The sequence below is a fragment of the Hemitrygon akajei genome, chromosome 32 (genome assembly GCF_048418815.1).
Source record: "Hemitrygon akajei chromosome 32, sHemAka1.3, whole genome shotgun sequence".
Classification (NCBI taxonomy): domain Eukaryota; kingdom Metazoa; phylum Chordata; class Chondrichthyes; order Myliobatiformes; family Dasyatidae; genus Hemitrygon; species Hemitrygon akajei.
This window is the reverse complement of record NC_133155.1, coordinates 40309149-40331092: the sequence shown is the minus strand read 5'-3', so window position 1 is coordinate 40331092 and position 21944 is coordinate 40309149. Positions and strand designations below refer to the sequence as shown.

General features: G+C 43.7%; 1 protein-coding gene across 7 annotated transcripts in view; it reads right to left on the bottom strand.

The window, feature by feature from the left end:
- Window positions 1–6337: 6337 nt before the first annotated feature.
- Window positions 6338–21944, bottom strand: part of LOC140719770 (uncharacterized) — a 411496-nt gene continuing 395889 nt past the window's right edge. For all 7 annotated transcript variants that reach the window (XM_073034626.1, XM_073034628.1, XM_073034629.1 and 4 more), the window contains 10 exons: window positions 19805–19858; window positions 19056–19100; window positions 15090–15143; window positions 14279–14314; window positions 12463–12525; window positions 11378–11449; window positions 7866–7919; window positions 7737–7781; window positions 6805–6849; window positions 6338–6616 (listed from right to left, as the gene is read on the bottom strand). In XM_073034626.1, the coding sequence (XP_072890727.1) occupies window positions 6353–6616; window positions 6805–6849; window positions 7737–7781; window positions 7866–7919; window positions 11378–11449; window positions 12463–12525; window positions 14279–14314; window positions 15090–15143; window positions 19056–19100; window positions 19805–19858 (732 nt within the window). In that variant the 3' untranslated portion in view covers window positions 6338–6352. The remainder of the gene's footprint in view (window positions 6617–6804; window positions 6850–7736; window positions 7782–7865; window positions 7920–11377; window positions 11450–12462; window positions 12526–14278; window positions 14315–15089; window positions 15144–19055; window positions 19101–19804; window positions 19859–21944) is intronic.

The following is a 21944-nucleotide window of genomic DNA, read 5'->3' as shown; positions in this document are numbered from 1 at the left end:
GACGCGTAGTGAGTGATCCCAGCGGAAAGCCGAGAGTGGGAGGGAGGGGAAGATGTGTCTGGTGGTAGGATCCCGTAGAAGGTGGCTGTATTGATGGACGTGCTTTAAATGTGAGAGGGGGAATGTTCAAAGGAGAAGTGTAAAGATGTGAATGCCTCAAATGTGCTGCCAGGAACAGTGATGGAGGCACTTACAATAAAGGCATTTAAGAGGCTTCTAGATACTTAGGTATACTAACGTGCAGAGAACGGAGGGCTATGGACATTGTGCAGATCAAAGCCCGAAGATTGATTGGAAGTCCAGAAGTCAAGGCAGATAGCCAGAGCCCAAGTCTAAGAGTTGCTGTGGTTCTGCTGGTGAAGTCGAAGGCCCAATATATGCAAATGCATGCATCCATGGAAGGCTGGAGGACAAAGACAGCTTGTCCTGGGGTTAGAGAAAAACGTACGTGGATGGAGGTTGGGTGGGATGTAGGAATTGTCTTTTTTTGCTGTTGTTGCTTTGTCACTTGGTATGTTTTGTCTTGTTGTGTTCTGTGTTTTATTGCAGAGCATGGTAGGCATGCTATGCTGGCATTGGAATGTGAGGCAACACTTGTGGGCTACCATCAGCACATTCTTGGGAGTGTTGGTTGTTAATGTAAATGACAACACTCTATGTTTTGATGTGCACGTGATAAAGAAATTAATCCTAACTCTGAAAATCAGAAGGGATTTTCTCTGTCTAGATGGACATAAAACCATATAACAATTACAGCACGGAAACAGGCCATCTTGGCCCTTCTAGTCCGTGCCGAAAGCTTACCCTCACCTAGTCCCACCGGCCTGCACTCAGCCAAAACCCTCCATTCCTTTCCTGTCCATATACCTATCCAGTTTTTTTTTTAAAATGACAAAATCGAACCTGCCTCTACCACTTCTACTGGAAGCTCGTTCCACACAGCTACCACACTCTGAGTAAAGAAGTTCCCCCTCGTGTTACACCTAAACTTTTGCTCCTTAACTCTCAACTCATGTCCTCTTGTTTGAATTTCCCCTACTCTCAAGGGAAAAAGCCTATCCACATCAACTCTATCTATCCCCCTCATAATTTTAAATACCTCTATCAAGTCCCCCCTCAAACTTCTACGCTCGAAAGAATAAAGACCTAATTTGTTCAACCTTTCTCTGTAACTTAGGTGCTGAAACCCAGGTAACATTCTAGTAAATCTCCTCTGTACTCTCTCTATTTTGTTGACATCTTTCCTATAATTCAGTGACCAGAACTGTACACAATACTCCAAATTTGGCCTTACCAATGCCTTGTACAATTTTAACATTACATCCCAACTCCTATACTCAATGCACTGATTTATAAAGGCCAGCATACCAAAAGCTTTCTTCACCACCCTATGCACATGAGATTCCACCTTCATGTAACTATGCACCATTATTCCTAGATCACTCTGTTCTACTGCATTCCTCAATGCCCTATCATTTACCACGTATGTCCTATTCCTGATTAGTCGTACCAAAATGTAGCACCTCACACTTATCAGCATTAAACTACATCTGCCATCTTTCAGCCCACTCTTCTAACTGGCCTAAATCTCTCTGCAAGCTTTGAAAACCTATTTCATTATCCACAACGCCACCTATCTTAGTGTCATCTGCATACTTACTAATCCAATTTACCACCGCATCATCCAGATCATTAATGTATATGACTAACAACATTGGACCCAGTACAGATCCCTGAGGCACACCACTAGTCACTGGCCTCCAACCTGACAAACAGTTATCCACCACTACTCTCTGGCATCTCCCATCCAGCCACTGTTGAATCCATTTTACTATTATGCAGCTCTCCACAGCGCAATGGATCTGCTCAGAGTCTTGAGGGCTGCCACTTTGACCTCTGATTGCAAATTTGTTCACTGTTCCAGTAAGTGCCACCAGGGATTTGGGAAAAAAACACCTCATCTTCTGTGCAGGCACAATGCAGCCTGTAGCTTTGGGATTTAGCAATTCCAGACCAGCAGCTTCTCCTGTATACATCAGGACTGACCATCTAGCATCATTCAATATTTCTCTCTCCATAGATGCTGCCTGACCTGCTGGCCATTCCCAGCAGCTGCTCTGTCCTCTCCTACTGTCCCAGAAAGTTCTTTTAATTTTACTCTAATAAATAGCCTACCAAATAGTTCCAAAAAGCCCTATTCGATTTTAAAGCTTTGCACTTGCTCTGTCAAATTGGCATCTGTTTGCACTATCTCAAGCCTGTATTAAGAAAGTAGAGGGTGGTTGCAGACTGAGTGTAGTGTGCCTGGTGACCAGTGGTGTTTGGCCTTCATGATTTTTATAAATAACTTGGATGAGGAAGTGAGTTTGCAGAAGACAGGACATAGATAGCATAGAAGGTCATCATGTATTACAACTGGACATTGCCAGGATGCACAGCAGGGCTGAGAAGTGGCAGATGGAGTTCAACCTGGAAAAGTGTGAAGTAATTCACTTCAGAAGGTTGGATTTGAAGGCAGAACATAGGGTAAAAGGCAGGATTCTTAGCAGTGTGGAGGAACAGAGGAATCTCAGAGTTACTGTCCATAATCCCTTAAAGTTGCCATGCAAGTTGAGAAGAAGACCTTTATGAATTGGAATATTGAGTTCAAGAGCCGCAAGGTAATATTGCAGCTCTATAAAATCCTGGTTAGATCACACTTAGAACATGATCGCCTCATTATAGGAAGTATATGGAAACTTTAGAGAGAGGGCAGAGGATTTTAACCTGGATTAGAGAGCATGTCTTATAAAGATAGATTGAATGAGCTTGGGCTTTTCTTTGGAGTGAAGGAAGGTCAGAGTTGACTTGACAGGTGCCATAGGAATGTAGTGGTTAGCATGATGCTATTCCAGGTTTGGGCACCTACAACTCTTTATTTTAGGTTTCCAGTGTCTGCAGTTGCTTAATTCTAATTTACTGTAACATTTGACTGATTACATCTTCCAGTCATTCACATGATCATGGATATGTGCCACGTCCCTTTGAGATAAAGAGCACAAGGATAGGCTGGATGAGTTCGGAGTTTAATTTGGCATTCTGTGTAAGATTGCACATAACTTCCAGTGTGTGTGTGGGTTTCTTCCAGGTGCTCCGGTTTACCACTACATTCTAAAGACTTACGGGTTAGTAGATTAATTTGTCATTGTATGTGGCCTGTGATTAGGCTAGAGTTAAAATTGGTGGGTTGCTGGGTGGGAGGGTCTGGAAGGGCTTATTTCACGCTGTATCTATAAATAAAAATAACAATTTAAAAATGATTAGAGGCACAGACTGAGTGCACATCCAGAAGCCCTTCCCAGGGTGAAAATGGCTAATATGAGCGGGTGTAATTTTAAGATGAATGGAGGAAGGTATAGATGGTAGTAAGTTTTTATTCCATGAGTGCATGGAATGCTCTGCTAGAGATGAAGGTAGAGGTAGATCCATTAGGGACACTTAGGAAATGCATGGATGATAGAAAAACTGAGGTCTATGTAGAAGGAAAGGGTTAGATTGATCTTTGAGTAAAAGGTTGGCACAACATAGTTGGCCAAAGAGCTGTAGTGTGTTGTAGTGTGCTGTAATATTCTATGTTCTGTGTTAATTTCCAAGTTGGAAATGCGGTCGTAACTCAAGTTCCCACCCGGAAGAAGTCTGAAGCCCCACAGGAACTGGAATATCTAACCTATAAGAACCTAAGAGCAAGACAATCGGCCCATTAAGTTTACTCCACCATTCAATTATGACTGATTTAATTTCTCTCTGAATCCCATTCTCCTGCCTTCTCCCCATAACTTTAACATCCTTACTAATCAAGAATCTATCAGCCTCTGCTTTAAATATGACTTGGCACCCATGGATGTCTGTGGCAATGAATTCCACTGATTCACCACCTTCTGGCTAAGGAAGTTCCTCCTCGTTGTTCTTCTAAAGGGATGTCTTTCTATTCTAGCTTATGCCTGCTGGTCCAAGAATCTTCTATTAATGGAAACATTCTCTCCATGTCCATTCTATATAGGGCATTCAATATTTTTGATAGGTTTCAATGATATCCTTGCATTCTTCTAAACTCCAGAGAGTGCAGGTCCAGAATTATCAAACATTCTTTGATCCCAGGATCACTCTTGTAAACCTCATGTGAACCCTCTCCAATGCTGGCATATCCTTTCTTAGATCTGGGGCTATACACAAATTGGCCATTTGTAACCAGAGATGAACTGTATTAGGATGAGACAGATAAGTTTCTGAACTCTGCAATATCCAAGATTAAAGGACACAGCAAAGTTCAGGTTGCAGTCAGATCTGCTATAATTAATGGGCAGAGCCACTCAGAGGAGCTACGTTGTCCACTCTGTTTTATGTTCTCAGAGCATGACAGGTTTTCAGTCAGACAGACTGCCAGACATACTTTATTGATCCCGAGGGAAATTGGGTTTCGTTACAGCCGCACCAATCAAGAATAGTGTAGAAATATAGCAATATAAAACTATAAATAATTAAATAATAATAAGTTAATCATGTCAAGTGGAAATAAGTCCAGGACCAGCCTATTGGCTCAGGGTGTCTGACACTCTGAGGGAGGAGTTGTAAAGTTTGATGGCCACAGGTAGGAATGACTTCCTATGACGCTCTTGGTGTTACATCTTGGTGGAATGAGTCTCTAGTTGAATGTACTCCTGTGCTTAACCAGCACATTATGGAGTGGATGGGAGTTATTGTCCAAGATGGCATGCAACTTGGACAGCATCCTCTTTTCAGACACCACCGTCAGAGAGTTCAGTTCCACCCCCACAACATCACTGGCCTTACGAATGAGTTTGTTGATTCTGTTGTTGTCTGCTACCCTCAGCCTGCTGCCCCAGCACACAACAGCAAACATGATAGCACTGGCCACCACAGCCTCGTAGAACCTCCTCAGCATCATCCGGCAGATGTTAAAGGACCTCAGTCTCCTCAGGAAATAGACGGCTCTGACCCTTCTTGTAGACAACCTCAGTGTTCTTTGACCAGTCCAGTTTATTGTCAATTCGTATCCCCCAGGTATTTGTAATCCTCCACGATGTCCACACTGACCCCTTGGATGGAAACAAGGGTCACCGGTGCCTTAGCCCTCCTCAGGTCCACCACCAGCTCCTTAGTCTTTTTCACATTAAGCTGCAGATGATTCTGCTCGCACCATGTGACAAAGTTTCCCACCGTAGCCCTGTACTCAGCCTCATCTCCCTTGCTGATGCATCCAACTATGGCAGAGTCAGCAGAAAACTTCTGAAGATTGTAAGACTCTGTGCAGTGATAAGCTTACAAACTTCTCTAGTATATTTCTAGGGATTTTCCAGAATACAAACCAGGACAGCTACCAGAGTAGCTCTGCCGAGATAAATACTCTCCTGAGTTGACTGTGTCAACACAGAGGCAGTTTTCTGACAACTGTGTGTATGCGAAGGCTCTGTCCTTTGGAGCAATGTTTACATGGATGTTCTACCAGAGATTCTTCCAAGGACTGTGGTGCGGGGACTTTCAGAGACCCTTGTTTCTGCTTCAGGATGAGTGTGCTCTTCACCAACTCTCAGTTTGGATAGTATGGAGGGCTGTCAGAGGTTACAGCGGGACATTGATAGGATGTAAAACAGGGCTGAGAAGTGGCAGATGGAGTTCAACCCACATAAGTGTGAAGTGATTCATTTTGGTAGGTCAAATATGATGGCAGAATATAATAGTAAAGCTCTTGGCAGTGTGGAGGATCAGAGGGACCTTGGGTTCCGAGTCCATAGGACACTCAAAGCTGCTGCGCAGGTTGACTCTATGGTTAAAAAGGCATATGGTGCATTGGCCTTCATCAATTGTGGGAGTGAGTTTAAGAGCCGAGAGGTAATATTGCAGCTATATAGGACCCTGGTCAGACCCCACTTGGAGTACTGTGCTCAGTTCTGGTCTCCTCACTACAGGATAGATGTGGAAACATGGAAAGGGTGCAGAGGAGACTTACAAGGATATTGCCTGGATTGGGGAGCATGCCTTATGAGAATAGGTTGAGTGAACTTGGCTTTTCCTCCTTGGAGCGACGGAGGATGAGAGGTGACTTGATAGAGGTGTAAAAGATGATGAGAAGCATTGATCGTGTGGATAGTCAGAGGCTTTTTCCCCAGGGCTGAGATGGCTAGCACGAGAGGGCACAGTTTTAAGGTGCTTGGAAGTAGGTACAGAGGAGATGTTAGGGTAAGTTTTTTTACTCAGACATTCTCTGTGAGTGCATGGAATGGGCTGCTGGCGATAGTGGTGGAGGCAGTTACGATAGGGTCTTTTAAGAGACTCCTGGATAGGTACATGGAGCTTAGAAAAATAGAGGGCTATGGGTAACCCTAGGTAATTTCCAAGGTAAGGATCTGTTTGGCACAGTTTTGTGGGCCAAAGAGCCTGTATTGTGCTGTAGGTTTTCTAGGTTTGTAAAACATACCCCGTGGGGAGAGAGGGTAGTGCTGCAGAGAATGTTTGGAAAATAAAATTTAGAAATTACCAGTGATTGAAGAATATTCATACTTGCCTCAAAGCCTGGACGTCCTGCTGCTCCAGGTGGACCCACTGCTCCCTGTTCACCCTGTAACAGCGAGAGTTGTTACTGCTTGTAACACAAACACACATACACACACACACACTCATTCACACACACGATCACACACTCAGACACACACCTGCAACCATGCATAGCACTATCACTTAGACTCTGCACAACCTTATTTTTGAGTGCTACTGCACCCACTCATATTGACTACACAAGATACTCACCCTCAGCCCAGGTTGTCCTGGGAGCCCAGGCTTTCCTTTAAATCCCTGTTGACGGAAAGAGACCAATTAGAGAACGTGCACCTTTCAGAAACTGCCTCACTACAGGAAGGATGTGAAAGCCATAGAAAAGGGTGCAGAGGAGATTTTGAAGGATGTTGCCTGGATTGGGGAGTATGCCTTATGAGAATAGGTTGAGTGAACTCAGCCTTTTCGCATTGGAGCAACGGAGGATGACAGGTGACCTGATAGAGGTGTACAAGATGATGACAGGCATTGATAGTCAGAGGCTTTTTCCAGGGCTGAAACGGTTGCCACAAGAGGACACGGGTTTAAGGTGCTGGGGAGTAGGTACAGAGGAGATGTCAGGGGTAAGTTTTTTTACTCAGAGTGGTGAGTGCGTGGAATGGGCTGCCGGCAACGGTGGTGGAAGTGTATACGATAGGGTCTTTTAAGAGACTTTTGGATAGGTACGTGGAATTTAGAAAAATAGAGGGCTATAGGTAAGCCTAGTAATTTCTAAGGTAGGGACATGTTCGGCACAACCTTGTGGGCTGAAAGGCCTGTATGGTACTATAGGTTTTCTATGTTTCTAAACCCTCGGCTTCTCTTAGTCCCTGACTTGTCCTGTCCCACTCACCTGTCATGGTACTGGAGGCTCCAGTTACTCTATAACAGGTTGTCAAGTGAAGTACCTCAAATCCTCCTATGAGGAAATTCACCAGCTACTGCTGGAAAATCAGCTCCAAGGTTGTGCCCTCTGTACCACTCTGTTGTAATCTTTCAACATCTTTACTCAACTTTCAAATCTCAAGAAAATCAAACCAAATTTATGAAACTTTTTTCTTAACCACAAGTTCTGGTCTTATTCTGGATGGGTAATTTTTAACATACTGAATGCCAGTTTGCGTATGTTGGATAGTACAGTCACTTACAGGTGCACCTCTGAGTCCCGGTGGCCCCATAGGTCCCATTTCACCCTGCAAAGAAAACAATCACCATTATTATCTTTACCCAGTAGCTGAGAGGATCTCAGTGTTTCAGGTTGTGAGCTAATGTCCTACCCGGGCACCTGGCTTCCCTTCCTTTCCATCGAGGCCATCAATTCCGGGGGGTCCCTGCATAAAGAAAGCAGACGAAAGTCAGAGGGGGCTGTGTAGAAGGGGATAAGGATACCCCACCCTGTTGATACTGCCACCAGGTAACCATGTGTTCAAGGCACAGAGTCTTTCATAACCTGCCTCATTTGTGAGACCAGGCTGAAAGAAGCAGATGAGAAGTGGATGGGAAACTCAGTTTGTTTGACCCTGAGAACTGGAAGCCACCATTTAGAACAGTGCATCACAGTATGAGCCCTTTAGCCCAACATGTTATACTCCATGAGCAACCTAACCCTTCTTGCCTACATACCCCAACCCTCCATTTTCCTTTCATCCATGTGCCTATCTTAAATATCTCTATTGTATCAGCCACCCCTAGCAATGTACTTATCATGCTGTATAAAACAAACCACATCTGACATTTCCCCAAACAAACATTCACTCACCTTAAAAACATGTCCTCGGGGATTAGTCATTGTTACCTGGGGAAATGTGCTGGCTATCTACTCTAATCATGCCTTTTACAATTATCATACAACTCTATCATTGTCTCTCAGCATCCTTTACTCCAAAGAAAAAAGCCAAGCTCGCTCAACCTTTCTACATAAGACACGTACTCTAATCCAGGCAGCATGCGAGTAAATGTCCTCTGTACCCTCCCTAAAGTTTCCACATTCTTCCTATAATGAGGTGAACAGAACAGAAAACAATACTCCAAGTGTGGCCTAACAGAGGTTCAAGGTGCTGCAACTATTTGTTATACTCTGGATCAAAAGAACATGTAAAGATAAACCCTTCCATTGCTGTCATGCCCTTGGTTGTAGGAAATCTGCTAGGAATGTTCTTCAGGGACACTTGGATATCAGAAAGGATCTGGCAAGTGTGGATTGGGACAGGCTGTTTTCTGGCAAAGATGTACTTGGAAAGTGGGAGGCCTTCAAAATGGAATTTTGAGAGTGCAAAGCTTGTATGTGCCAGACAAAATGAAAGCTAAAGTTAACAAGAGTATGAAAACTTGATTTTCAAGAGATATTGAGGTCCATAGGCAAGTAAGAACAAATAAGGTGCTTATGGAGTATAAGAAATGCAAAAGAACACTTAAGAAAGAAATCGGGAAGGCTAAAAGAAGGCGTGAGGTTGCTCTAGCAGACAAGGTGAAGGAGAATCCTAACGGATTCTACAGATATATTAAGAGCGAAGGGATTTCAAGGGACAAAATTGGCCGATGGAAGACCAGATTGGTAATCCATGTCTGGTGCTAAAACAAATGGGGGAGATCGGAAATGAATTATTTGCATCTGTATTTACTCAGGTAACAGAGTCTATGGAAGTGAAGTAAAGCAGCATCAACTTCATGGATTACAGAGAAGGAGGTGTTTGCTACCCTGAGGCAAACCTGGGTGGATAAATCTCCAGGGCCTGACGAAGTGTTTCCTTGGACCATACGGGAGGCAAGTGCAGAAATTGCAGGGGTCCTAGCAGAGATATTAAAACATCCTCAATGACAGGAGAGCTACAAGATGATTGGAGGATAATCAATGCTGCTCCGCTGTTTAAAGAAGGCTCTAAACAAAAAACAGGAAATAATAGTCCAGTGAGTCTGACGGTTGTTGGCAAGTTATTGTAAGGTATTGTAAGTGACCGGATATATAAGGTTTTGGATAGATATGGACTGATTAAGGATAGTCAGCATTGTTTTGTGCATGGTCGGTCATGTCTAACCAAACTTAAAGCCCTTTTCGAGGAAGTTACCAGGAAACTAGATGAAGGCAAAGCAGTGGGTGTTGTCCACTTGACAGAGTCCCACATGAGAGGCTGGTCAAAAAGGGTCAGTTATTCGGCATTCAGGATGAGGTAGTAAATTGGATTAGACGTTGGTTTGGTGTGAGAAGCCAGAATGGTCATAGAGGGTTGCATCTTTGACTGGAAGCCTGTACATGGTGGTGCGCTGCAGGAATCAGATGGGTCCTTTGTTGTTTGTCATCTATATCAATGATCCAGATGATAATGTGGTTAACTGGATCAGCAAATTTGCGGATGACACCAAGATTGAGGGTGTAGTGGACAGTGAGGAAGGTTATCATGGCTTGTAGCAGAATCTACATCAGCTGGAATAATGGGCTAAAAAATGGCTGATGAAATTTAATGCAGACAATTGCGAGGTGTTGCACTTTGGGACGACCATCCAGGGTAGGTCTTACAAAACAGTGAACAGTAGGGCACTGAGGAGTATGGAAAAACAAATGAATCTGGGAATACAGGTCCATAATTTGCAAAGGTTGCATCACAGGTAGATAGGGTCATAAAGAATGCTTTTAGCACATTGACCAATAATACAGGAGATGGGATGTTCTGTTGAAGTTGTCTAAGATGTTGGTAAGGCCAAATTTGGAGTGTTGTGTGCAATTTTAGTCATCTACCTCCAGGAAAGATGTAAACAAGTTTGAAAGGGTACAGAGTAAATTTACAAGGATGTTGCCGGGACTGGAGGACCTGGTTTATAAGGAAAGATTGAATAGGCTAGTTGAATATTCTTCAGAACGTAGAAGATTGAGGGGAGATTTGATAAGGATATACACAATTATGAGGGGAATAGATAGCAAGCAGGCTTCTTCCGTTGAGGTTGGATAGGACTACAACCAGAGGGCACGGGTTAAGGGTGAAAGATGGGAAGTTTAAGGGGAACATGAGGGGAAATTTCTTCATTCAGAGGGTCGTGAGAGTATGGAATGAGCTGCCAGCACAAATAGAGCATGCAAGCTCGATTTCAACATTTAAGAGCAGTTTGGATAGGTATATGGATAGTAGGAGTACGGAGGGATTTGGTCTCACTGCGGGTTAATGAGAGTAGGCAGTTTAAATAGTTTTGGCATGGACTAGATGGGTTGAAGAGCCTGTTTCTGTGCTGTACTTCTCTATGACTCTGAGTATTGACTCTATTGTCACTGTTTTTCTGCGAGTGAAGGGATTGGGGATTGTTTTTGTCACTTATTTTCCCTGTAGGGGAGAGAATTGCGGATGGTTATTGTCACTGTTTCTTTTTCCTGCAGGGGAGGGGATCGGGGATGGTTACTGTCACTGTTCCTTTTTCCTGCAGGGGAGGGGATTGGGGATTTGTTGCTATTGTCATTGTTTTTTTCTGCAAGGAAGGTGGTGGGGGATTTGGGGTTTTGTGAATTTTGTTTCTTTTTCATGTGGGGAACTCTTTTTCAACTCTTTTTCATGAGTTGATGTCTTTTCTTTCAACAATTCCCATGGTTTTTCTGTGTTTCATGGCTATCTGGAGAAGGTAAATATCAGAACTGTATTGTACATGAATACTGACAATAAAATGAACCTTTTTTAACCTTTGTAAAGGTTACCAAAACAAAGCTCATATGGAATGTAAATAGGCCAATAAACCCAGAATATAAACCAAAATCTCTGTGCCATTGACAGATCCCACTAAGTATACCCAAGGAGGAAGGGAGTCTCACCTGTATCCCTGGAGTTCCAATTCGGCCTGGAGGACCTGTTGGCCCAACAGGTCCTGTTCTTCCCTCACTGCCCTGAAAAACAGAAAAAGAGTTCACACAACATGGCTGGATCTTCACCTGCCTGTGTAATTACCTGCCAACTATTGCTTTGTCCCATCATCATCTCCAGCATGTAACTTCATCATGAAGTGAGGTGGGTCTCGATACTTATTCCCAATACAACCAGCAGATTAAATTGTTGATGTCCTAAACCAGAGATGTTGACCAATAGGGAAGCTGCAATGTTTCCACCATTGTTCACAGATCTGCACTGACCAATGAGGGTCCTTGTGGCAGGGAGAAGTCACAGATGCAACCAGAACCTTGGTTCATCAGTGGGGATGGGGAAGGGCAACTCTGTTGATCTGTGATCTGTTTGGGAAGAATGTATCACTTATAATCATAGGTCATTTGGAGAAATGGGAATCGCAAAATATCATGTCATTGTGATTAACAACATTATGAGAACTGTAGGTCATAAAAGGATTACTGATCCACCAAAGGGTCATTACAGAGTCACTGATTCATTGGGGGAATGCTGATTTCAGGTTGTCCAGAGGAGTCACTTATTTAGAGGTTCGAGATGAGTTACTGATTCCTGGGGGTGGGGGAGTGAGGTCACAGAACCACAATTGGTTGCAGGTTCATTGGTGAGGAGGATTGTATCCAGAGGGTTCTTATAGATTCTGGATGATCACAGTGGTTCATGGTTTTGTCCATTTAGGAACACCGGGACCTCATGAACCCCATATGCTCAATAGACCAAAACTCCTGCTCAGTGAAGACAAAGGTTACACAGGTCTGGAATTTTCTATTTAAGGTTTTCATACAAATTTGGGGAGTTCATCTTATGTGTATGAGCACACGGATTCCTCATGAAAAGAGTTATTAGTAACTTCAGTTGGGATGCTCTGCCGCCGAGACGCTTTCATCATTTAGTTCTTTGCAGCACAGCACCTCAACGCCATTCCCCCTTTGACCTCTGACCCCATTAATCTCACAACATATCACTCATCTCATCACATGTCACCAGTCGAGGAACTCACCTTCTCACCAGGACTTCCTGGGGGTCCTGGAGGCCCAGACTTTCCTGGGAAACCTATTGGCCCCTATAAGCACAAAGTATTTCCACAATTATTGTTTCTGTGTGTGCCAAGCCTGGTATTGTTGTAAATATTCATTGTTCAGTGCAGGTTTTCCTCTCTTTTCCCATCCTAAGTAGATAGATTTACATTAGAAAACTGAACTGGTTTCCTTCAATACTTCCATTTTCCTTATGACCACCGACGTAATAATAGTTCTTTCTACCACATGAATCAGATTAGTATAACTCCTTTGCACTTAACTCCTTAGGAGGATAAACCATTCAATCTCATGTTGTAAACCTCCATCCAAACATCAGTACCACTCAGCACACTTATCCCAACAATAACTGACACATTAGTACATCTCTACTAAATCCTGCACAAACAAGGGTAGTGATCAGTTTGGTTAAGATACAAGCAGGTAGGTGTAGTTACATTATGTGTTATATTTCATTATATCAATGTATATCAATAAAATGTATATATATTATATATGTATATATATTATACACTGTAATAGGTTTGCCTGGTAGTGCTGAAATTCTGTGAGTGCAGCTCAGCTGTGAACATCTGCTCAGCCCAACACTGAGTATCTGTACAGCCACTGCTGAACATCTGTATAGCACAGAACATCTTTCAGCCTAGAACTGATCATCTCTCCAGTCTGGTGCCAAATATTAACAAACAGCCTATTAGCAAACATACTGAAAATCTGCATAGCTTGGCCATGAACGTTCATACAGCCAGCAGGAAACATCTGTACAGTGCAGTCACACAGCCTACTTTGGCAATAGTATCAAAGTAACACTGGAACCATTAGACATTGCTCCTTTGTTGAGTGTCAATTCCCACTGAAGCTTGGTGCTAAACAGTGGAGGTTTGGCACCTTCCAAATGGCCCAGTTTGCTTCCAGTTCAGTTCATTACTTTAAGTGCTGCAGTTTTGAGGGACAGTGTTTTTTTCAGTGGGAAAATGGGCATTTTTGTTTGTATGGATGTGACCGACCGAAAGGTCCGTTTCCAAAGAACTGTACAGCTTCAATGGCTCTGTGACTCTGACATCACAAGCTGAAATGAAAGCCAGGACACTATTGTTAACTCCCTGCCTGTGTCCTGACCAAAATGGTCATTATATCGAATATCATGTTTTCATTAGAAAATTCTGAAATGCAGTTACTTTCATTTGTTGAGGAAACAGATGATTACAGTTATCATCATCAGCCCATACCCCTGCAAATTTCCAGCTCCTTCTCCAACGTTTGCCTTGTTACTGCTTCAGATTCCAATCCTCCTGGTTTACTGCACCCCCCCCCCATCTCTACATATACCTCTCTCTTCCACAGCCATTCATGCTTTGAGTAATTGTGTTTTTTTTTGTGCTGTAACTATCATTTCATTCTCCTTTATTCTCATGTTCTGACAACAATCTTAAATTAAACAGTCTTGAATCTTAGATTTATGTATATGCCAATACACCACTATTCATGCTGATAGATCTGTGTTTTCTACTGAAATTGTGCTTGTACTTTTAAACTTTTATCTGAAAAACTGTTCCCTTTTATCTGAAAAACTGTTATTCTGTGACCTTGCTTAGTGAGTCATGGAGTCATACCATCAATGGAGAAATAAGCACTTCCACTTTTACTGTGCTCTTTCACAACTTCTCACAACAGTAGCCGGAGACCCCCTGAGCAAATACTTATCTGGCTATTCAAGTACCAATATAATCCAATCATCACCTGCTCAACCTAACTACAATACAATGTAGTCTCACTTACCTGCTGTCCAGGAAACCCAGGCTGTCCTTGAAATCCCTGAAAAAAATATCACTGGGTGATTAGCTTTAGAACTTCCAGATCCCCATCTTTGGCACCATCACAGTAACAGCTCCCCTCTTCAGACCCCTGCCCCTTCATATTGGTGATGCCGTTTTCTTGACAGCTCCCAGCTGCCAGGTACACCCTCACATAATTTCAGCAGTGTTACAGAAGGCACTGTTCAATTGTTTCCACAACAATTACATGGTTTGTTTCCCAATTCTTGAGACATGCCCAACAAGGAACTGTCAATAGCACCTTTGAAATTTCAATTGCCTCCCAGCCAGCCACGCCCTCAGAAACCACATCCTTTTGAGAGAGAGTTCAGGTGTGCACCAGACTGCTTCAGACACCAGAGTCCAATCCTTGGTTTACAGCCTGCTTGTCTTCCAGCAAACTCACCAATGGCCTAAGTAGTCTGGAAGGGAGATATTCCATCACTTTGGGCCATACTCCTTTCAACCCACTGCATCTTGCAGTGTAAACTTAAAAAAAAACTATCTTGCTGTGAAATTGGGCAGTGCCCTGGTCAGAACTGAAGGGGTGAAGGAGGGCCTCCTAGCCAACATTGATAACTTGAGGGTTGGTGAAAAAATGTTCTGTCCAAGGAGGAGGGAGATCCCCTATAAAGTGAGACACAAGCTGAGGCTGTAGTTGAGAGGCAGAATCCCAGCATGCAACCCATGTCCTAACTGGATATGAAGAAGTTGGGATGGAGGGACCGAATGAGGGGCCTGAGTTTTTCATCATAAATCAAAGAAACATCACTTACTTGGTCTCCTTTCTCTCCTCGGGCACCAGGTATTCCTGCATCACCTTTGGGGCCCTATCAAGATAAACAGAAAGGCTTCACATCACAGAAAAATGTGCAAGACCAGGGCTGAGCTTGGGCTCTTGGAAGGACAGGTGCTTGAGAGACACAAGGCTGCCCTGCAGCAAGGCTTACAGAGAGGCATGTCAGCCTACTCCACAAACTCATGCACCCCCCCACCCTCACCAGGCATTAACAACACAGACAGCTGGGTGTTATACTTAATGGATTTTGACTAGTCAGTAACAGTGGCAACAACCTCCTTCAGACTGGGACAAGGAAACATTCTCCATTAGATGGGCATCAACTGGACATCGGTTATTATTGTTGCATGTCCCCAAAGTACAGTGAAAAGCTTGTCTTACATACCATCCATAATGATCAATTAATGAAGGTGCATTGAGGTAGCATAAGGCATAATAATAACAGAATGAAGAATAAATTGTAACAGCTACAGAGAAAGAGTAAAGCTGGTAAACAATGGGGGCAGGGTCATAGTGAGCTAGATTGTTGGGTCAGGAGTCCATCTTATTGTATGGGGGACACATACACATACACAGTCTTATAACATTGATGTAGAAGCTGTCTTGAAGCCTAGTGGTAATGCATGGCTTTTGTATCTTCTGCCTGATGGGAGAGGGAAGAAGAGAGAATGTCCAGGTTGGGTGTGTACTTGATTCTGCCGGCTGATTTATGAAGCGGTGAGAAATGTAGACAGAATCCACAGTGTGGAGGGGAGATAATGTGGAGAGGGACAGGTGGGGAGGGGGAGACAGTGGGAAGAGGGACTGGTGCGATGGACGGCGTGACAGGTGGTGCAGGGAGAGAGATGAGGTAGTGTAGGATACTGAGGGTAGGGTAGTAGGGAGACAGTCTAGGCCAGATTAAGAAGTTCAGGGTGTCAGGTCAAGAGACGAAGGAGGAGCCAGTGTTCAACTTGATTCTCTGCAAACTTCACTCATCTCTGTGCTGAACTAAGCCTGTGGTCTGCAACTAACGGGCTCCTGGATCAGCTGTGGCTGGGGACTCATGTTCGTGAATTTCAATTCTCAGTGTCATTTGCTTACTATTAGCGTTTGTACAAGTTGTTTATTTTTCTGCACATTTTGTGTTTGATGGTCCTTTTTTTAAAAATGGGTTCTATTGAGTTTCTTTGTTTTGTGGCTGCTGCTAAGGAGGTCAATCTTGAGGTTGTATATAGTATACATACTTGGATAATAAATGTACTTTGAACTTTGAGAATTGGCAGACAGAGTTCAACCTGGAAAAATGTGCAGTGATTCACTTTGCAGGATCAAATTTGAAGCAGAATATAGGGTTATTAGCAAGATTCTTCACAGTGGTCCACGTTTATACGTTTGTAGATCTCTCAACATTGCCACACAAGTTGACAAGGCTGTTCAACTTGTCAGAAGGTGCATGATGTATTGGATGTGATTAGTTGGAGGATTGAGTTCAAGAGCTGTGAGGTAATGTCTTTCAAATCACAGACCACACGTGCAATATTGTGTTCGGTTCTAGTTGCCTCATTATAGGAATAATGTGGAGGTGTAGAAAGAGGGCAGAGGATATATATCAGCATGCTGCCTGCTTTGGAGAGTATATCTTATGAGGAGAGGTTAACTAATATCAGGCTTTTCTCTTTTGAGAGGAGGTTGAGAAGTGACTTGATAGAGTGTTTAAAATGATAAGAAGCATAGATAGAGTGGACAGCTAGAGATTTTATTCCCAAGGCAGAAATGGCTAATAGCAGGGGTCATAATTTTAAGGTGTTTGGGGGAAAGTATAGTGTCAGAAAGAAGGTGTGTGTGTGTGTGTCTTTTTAAAAAAAAAAACACAGGGAGTGGTCGGTGTGTGGAACACACCGCCAGGGGTGATGATAGAGGCAGACACATTGGGGGCATTTAAAAGACATGTTCCATGTTTGATGTTTCATTGTTCCATGCTCCATGTTCTATGTTTCATTGTTCCATGTCCCATTGTTCCATGTCCCATTGTTCCATGTCCCATGTTCTATGTCCCATGTTCTATGTCCCATGTTCTATGTTCCCTGTTCCATATTCTGTTCTATGTTTCATTGTTCCATGCTCTATGTTCACTATGTTCTATGCACTACGTTCTATGTTCCATGTTCTCTGTTTCATGTTTCGTTCTATGCATTCTGTTCCATGTTCCATAATTCCCAGGCTACTGTGGGAAGTGATGGGAGAGACTGCTGAGCCTCTGGCAATGATCTTTGCATCATCAATGGGGACAGGAGAGGTCCCAGAGGATTGGAGGGTTGCAGATGTTGTTTCCTTATTCAAGAAAGGGAGTAGAGATAGTCCAGAAAATTATAGACCAGTGAGTCTTACTTCAAAAGTTGATAAGTTGATGGAGAAGATCCTGAGAGGCAGCATTTATGAGCATTTGGAGAGGCATAATATGATTAGGAATAGTCAGCATGGCTTTGTCAAAGGTAGGTCGTACCTTACGAGCCTGATTGAATTTTTTGAGGATGTGACTAAATACATTGATGAAGATAGAGCAGTAGATGTAGTGTATATGGATTTCGGCAAGGCATTTGATAAGGTACCCCATGCAAGGCTGATTGAGAAAGTAAGGAGGCATGGGATCCAAGGGGATATTGCTTTGTGGGTCCAGAACTGGCTTGTACACAGAAGGCAAAGAGTGGTTGTCGACAGGTCATATTCTGCACGGAGGGGTTGGTGACCAGTTGTGTGTCTCAGGGATCTGTTCTGGGACCCTGCTCTTCGTAATTTTTATAAATGACCTGGTTGAAGATGGGTTAGTAAATTTGTTGTTGGAGGTGTTATGGATAGTGTGGAGGGCTGTCAGAGTTTACAGCCAGACATTGATAGGATGCAAAACTGGGCTGAGAAGTGGCAGATGGAATTCAACCCACATAAGTGTGAAGTGGTTCATTTTGGTAGGTCAAATATGATGGCAGAATATAGTATTAATGGTAAGACTCTTGGCAGTGTGGAGGATCAGAGGGATCATGGGGTCCAAGTCCATAGGACATTTAAGGCTGCTGCGCAGGTTGACTCTATGGTTAAGAAAGCATATGGTGCATTGACCTTCATCAATCGTGGGATTGAGTTTAGGAGCTGAGAGGTAATGAGGTAATGAGAGCTATATAGGACCCTGGTCAGACCCCACTTGGGAGTATTGTGCTCAGTCTTGGTCACCTCACTACAGGAAGGATGTGGAAACTATAGACAGGGTGCGGAGGAGATTTACAAGAATGTTGCCTGAATTGGGGAGCATGCCTTATGAGAATAGGTTGAGTGAACTCAGTCTTTTCTCCTTGGAGTGACGGAGGATGAGAGGTGAACTGGTAGAGGTGTTTCAGATGCTGAGAGCATTGATAGTCAGGGGCTTTTTCCCAGGGCTGGAATGGTTAGCACAAGAAGGCACAGTTTTAAGGTGCTTGGAAGTAGGTACAGAGGAGACGTCAAGGGTAAGTTTTTTTTTTAAAAAAACGCAGAGAGTGTTGAGTGCATGGAATGGGCTGCCAGTGACAGTGGTGGAGGCGGATACGATAGGGTCTTTTCAGAGACTCCTGGATAGGTACATGGAGCTCAGAAAAATAGAGGGCTATGGGTAAACCTAGTTAATTTCTAAGGTAAGGACATGTTCAGCACAGCTTTGTGGGCTGAAGGGCCTGTATTGTGTTGTAGGTTTTCTATGTTCTATGCACTACGTTCTGTGTTGCATGTTCTCTGTTACACGTTTTGTTCCATGTTCTATGCACAAAGTTCCATCTTCTCTGATCTACGGACTCTGTTTCATGTTCTATGTTCTCTGTTCTATGCTCCATGTTTACCCCACTGCTATCCAACACATCAGGATCGTCCAGTGTATGGCTTCTAACCTCACTGCTCATTCCATAATCACTTTATTTTAGCTGAACACAGTACTCACCATGGAGCCACTTGGACCTTGGAGACCAGGGATACCAGGAGGGCCCTGTAAGAGAGAGGAGTGTCAGTAGCCACACGGGAAATTGGCATGTGATAGGAGTAATACAAGACTGGAATGGTGTTTGGTGAAAAATGGGACCCTGAGGAAGCAAACAGGCTGGTTCTGGCTGAGCTCCTATCAGTGGCAATATCAATACCACAGCAGAGATAGCAAATGGGCTGGAGACAGATTGGGACTTAAAACAAGTGCACCAGCATGGGGTAAGTCTGAGAATGGGGGCATCGATTACTGTTGTGATGTTCTGGTTGCTGTTATCTGGGATAGGGTCCTGACTGTGTGACCGGAACAATTGAGACTGATGTAGATTGGCGTGAATGACAGGGTGATGGTCGCTGCAAACTCATTGAGTCAAATGGCCCAATTCAGCGCTCAATCTTCTATAATTACCTGTGCCTGTGGAAAAGGGTGCTAGGATGTATCTGGGGCTCTGGCTGCTGATTTAAGGTTGCAGTGAGGTAAGTATTGACTGGACTTCTCTCACCTGCACCAGTCATTAGATGGTGTCCTTGGAATGACCACTGGAGGGTACACAGAATTTGCCAGAGTTTTTTTTTAATCAGTTTTAAAAAGAATAAGAGTGTTCTTCCTGGAGCATAAGGAGAACCCTGACAGCAAGATACTCTGAAAACAAAATGGCCTCAATGTCATAGGTGTTGAGTAAGTAGACAGACTCCATAATATTTTCCTACCGGTACACCTTTTTCTCCTTCAGGTCCGATCGGACCCCGTTCTCCTTTAAGCCCCTGAAAAAAACACTCATAATCAGACTCAGGTTTACTATCACAGATGTATGTTATTAAAGTTGTTGTTTTGTAGCAGCAGCAGGCATAAAAAAATTATAACAACATACACTAAAATACAAAATAAATAAATAGTGCAAAAGGAGAAATAGTGCAAGAGGTAGTGTTCGTGGGTTCATAAATCTGATGGCCAAGGGGGAGAAGCTGTTCCTAGAACATTGAGTCTTCAGACTCCAGTACCTCCTCTCTGATGGTAGTAATGAGAGGAGTTAAGTGAGACCATAAGACCATAAAATATAGCAGCAGAATTAAGCCATTTGGCCCATTGAGTCTGCTCCACCATTTAATCATGGCTGATCCAATTTTCCTCCCAGCTTTAATCTCCTGCTTTCTCCCCGTATCCCTTTGTTTTCTGACCAGTCAAGAATCTAACAACTTCTGCTTTAAATATACATAAAGACTTGGCATAGCGACCTGTGGCAAAGAATTCCACAGAATCACCACCCTTGAGGCACTGACTTTTGAAGATGCCCTTGATGGTGAGGAGACTAGTGCCTATGATGGAGCTGGCTTATCTACTAGACACTGACACCCAGGTGCAGGAATTGTTGGACAGACTGTTCATGGTTACAGTGACTACTACACATACAAACATCAAGACCCAGTCCTAGTTCGAATAATGCTGACATAACATCGGTCCCAGTCTCCAGCACCTTCCCACAGCAATATCTGAACCAACCCAGCTCTAGTGCAATTGGAATAGTGGTGGGCAACTCCTGGCAACTGTGCATCATGGTGACTACAAGAGCTGGCCAGATACTTGGCATTTCCTATGTACCTCTCAGAGCCTTCCCACTATCTGCAAGGCTCAAGTGTGATGAAATACTATAGATCACAAGACACAGAAGTAGAATCATGGTGGATCCTTTTTTTCCCCTGCTCAGCTCCATTCCCTGGCCTTCTTCCTTTGATGCCGTGCCCAATCAAGAAACTATCAAGCTCTGCCATAAATACACCCAATGACCTGGTCTCCCCAGCTGCCTGTGGTAATAGATACTCTACTCTTGTCTGGGTGAGCGAACCTCCATCAGCTTTCAAGGAGTTAAATGCCATCCAGGATAAACAATTGTTTCCCTGCCACTGCAAGGACATTCATCCAACACAGCCCTCAGGGCTGTGTCCTAAGCCCCCTCCTTTACTCTCTGTATATGCATGAATGTGTCACCACCCACAGCTCCAATCTGCTAATTAAATTTGCTGACGATACCACATTGATTGGCCTTATCTCAAATAATAACGAGGCAGCCTACAGAGAAGAAGTCATCATCCTGATACAGTGGTGTCAAGAAAACCTCTCCCTCAGTGTTGTAAAAACAAAGGAGCTGGTTGTGGATTATAAGAGGAATGGTTACAGGCTAATCCCTTTTGACATCAATGGATCTGGGGTTGAGAGGGTGAACAGCTTTAATTCCTTGCCATAAACATCACTGAGGATCTCATATGGTCAGTACATACTGGCTGCGAGGTGAAAAAGGCACAACAGCGCCTCTTTCACCTCAAACTGTTGAAGAAGTTTGGCATGAGTCCCCAGATCCTAAGGATTTACTACAGGGGCACAATTGAGAGCTTCCTGACTGGTTGCATCACTGCCTGGTATGGGAACTGTACCTTCTTCAATCACAGGACTCTGCAGAGAGTGGTGCAGTCAGCCCAGCACATCTGTATTTGTGAACTTCCCACGATTCAGGACATTTACAAAGACAGGTGTGTAAAGATCAAAGTGTAATATTGAACATACTATTGGCTCGTCCTCAGGGTCCTTAGTCAGTATGGGGAAGTTCGGAAGGGAGGCTAGTCAGGACGAGAAAGGGTTGCTGGTGCAAAAAGGTTGTCTGCTGCCCTGGGGTCTATTTTGCTGCTGTGTTTGTGGGCAGTTCCATTGTCAATGATCCCTGCCACCACAGTTAAAATAGCTCTGTGTTATAACCATATAACCATATAACAATCACAGCACGGAAACAGGCCATTCCGGCCCTCCTAGTCCGTGCCGAACTCTTAATCTCACCTAGTCCCACCTACCCGCACTCAG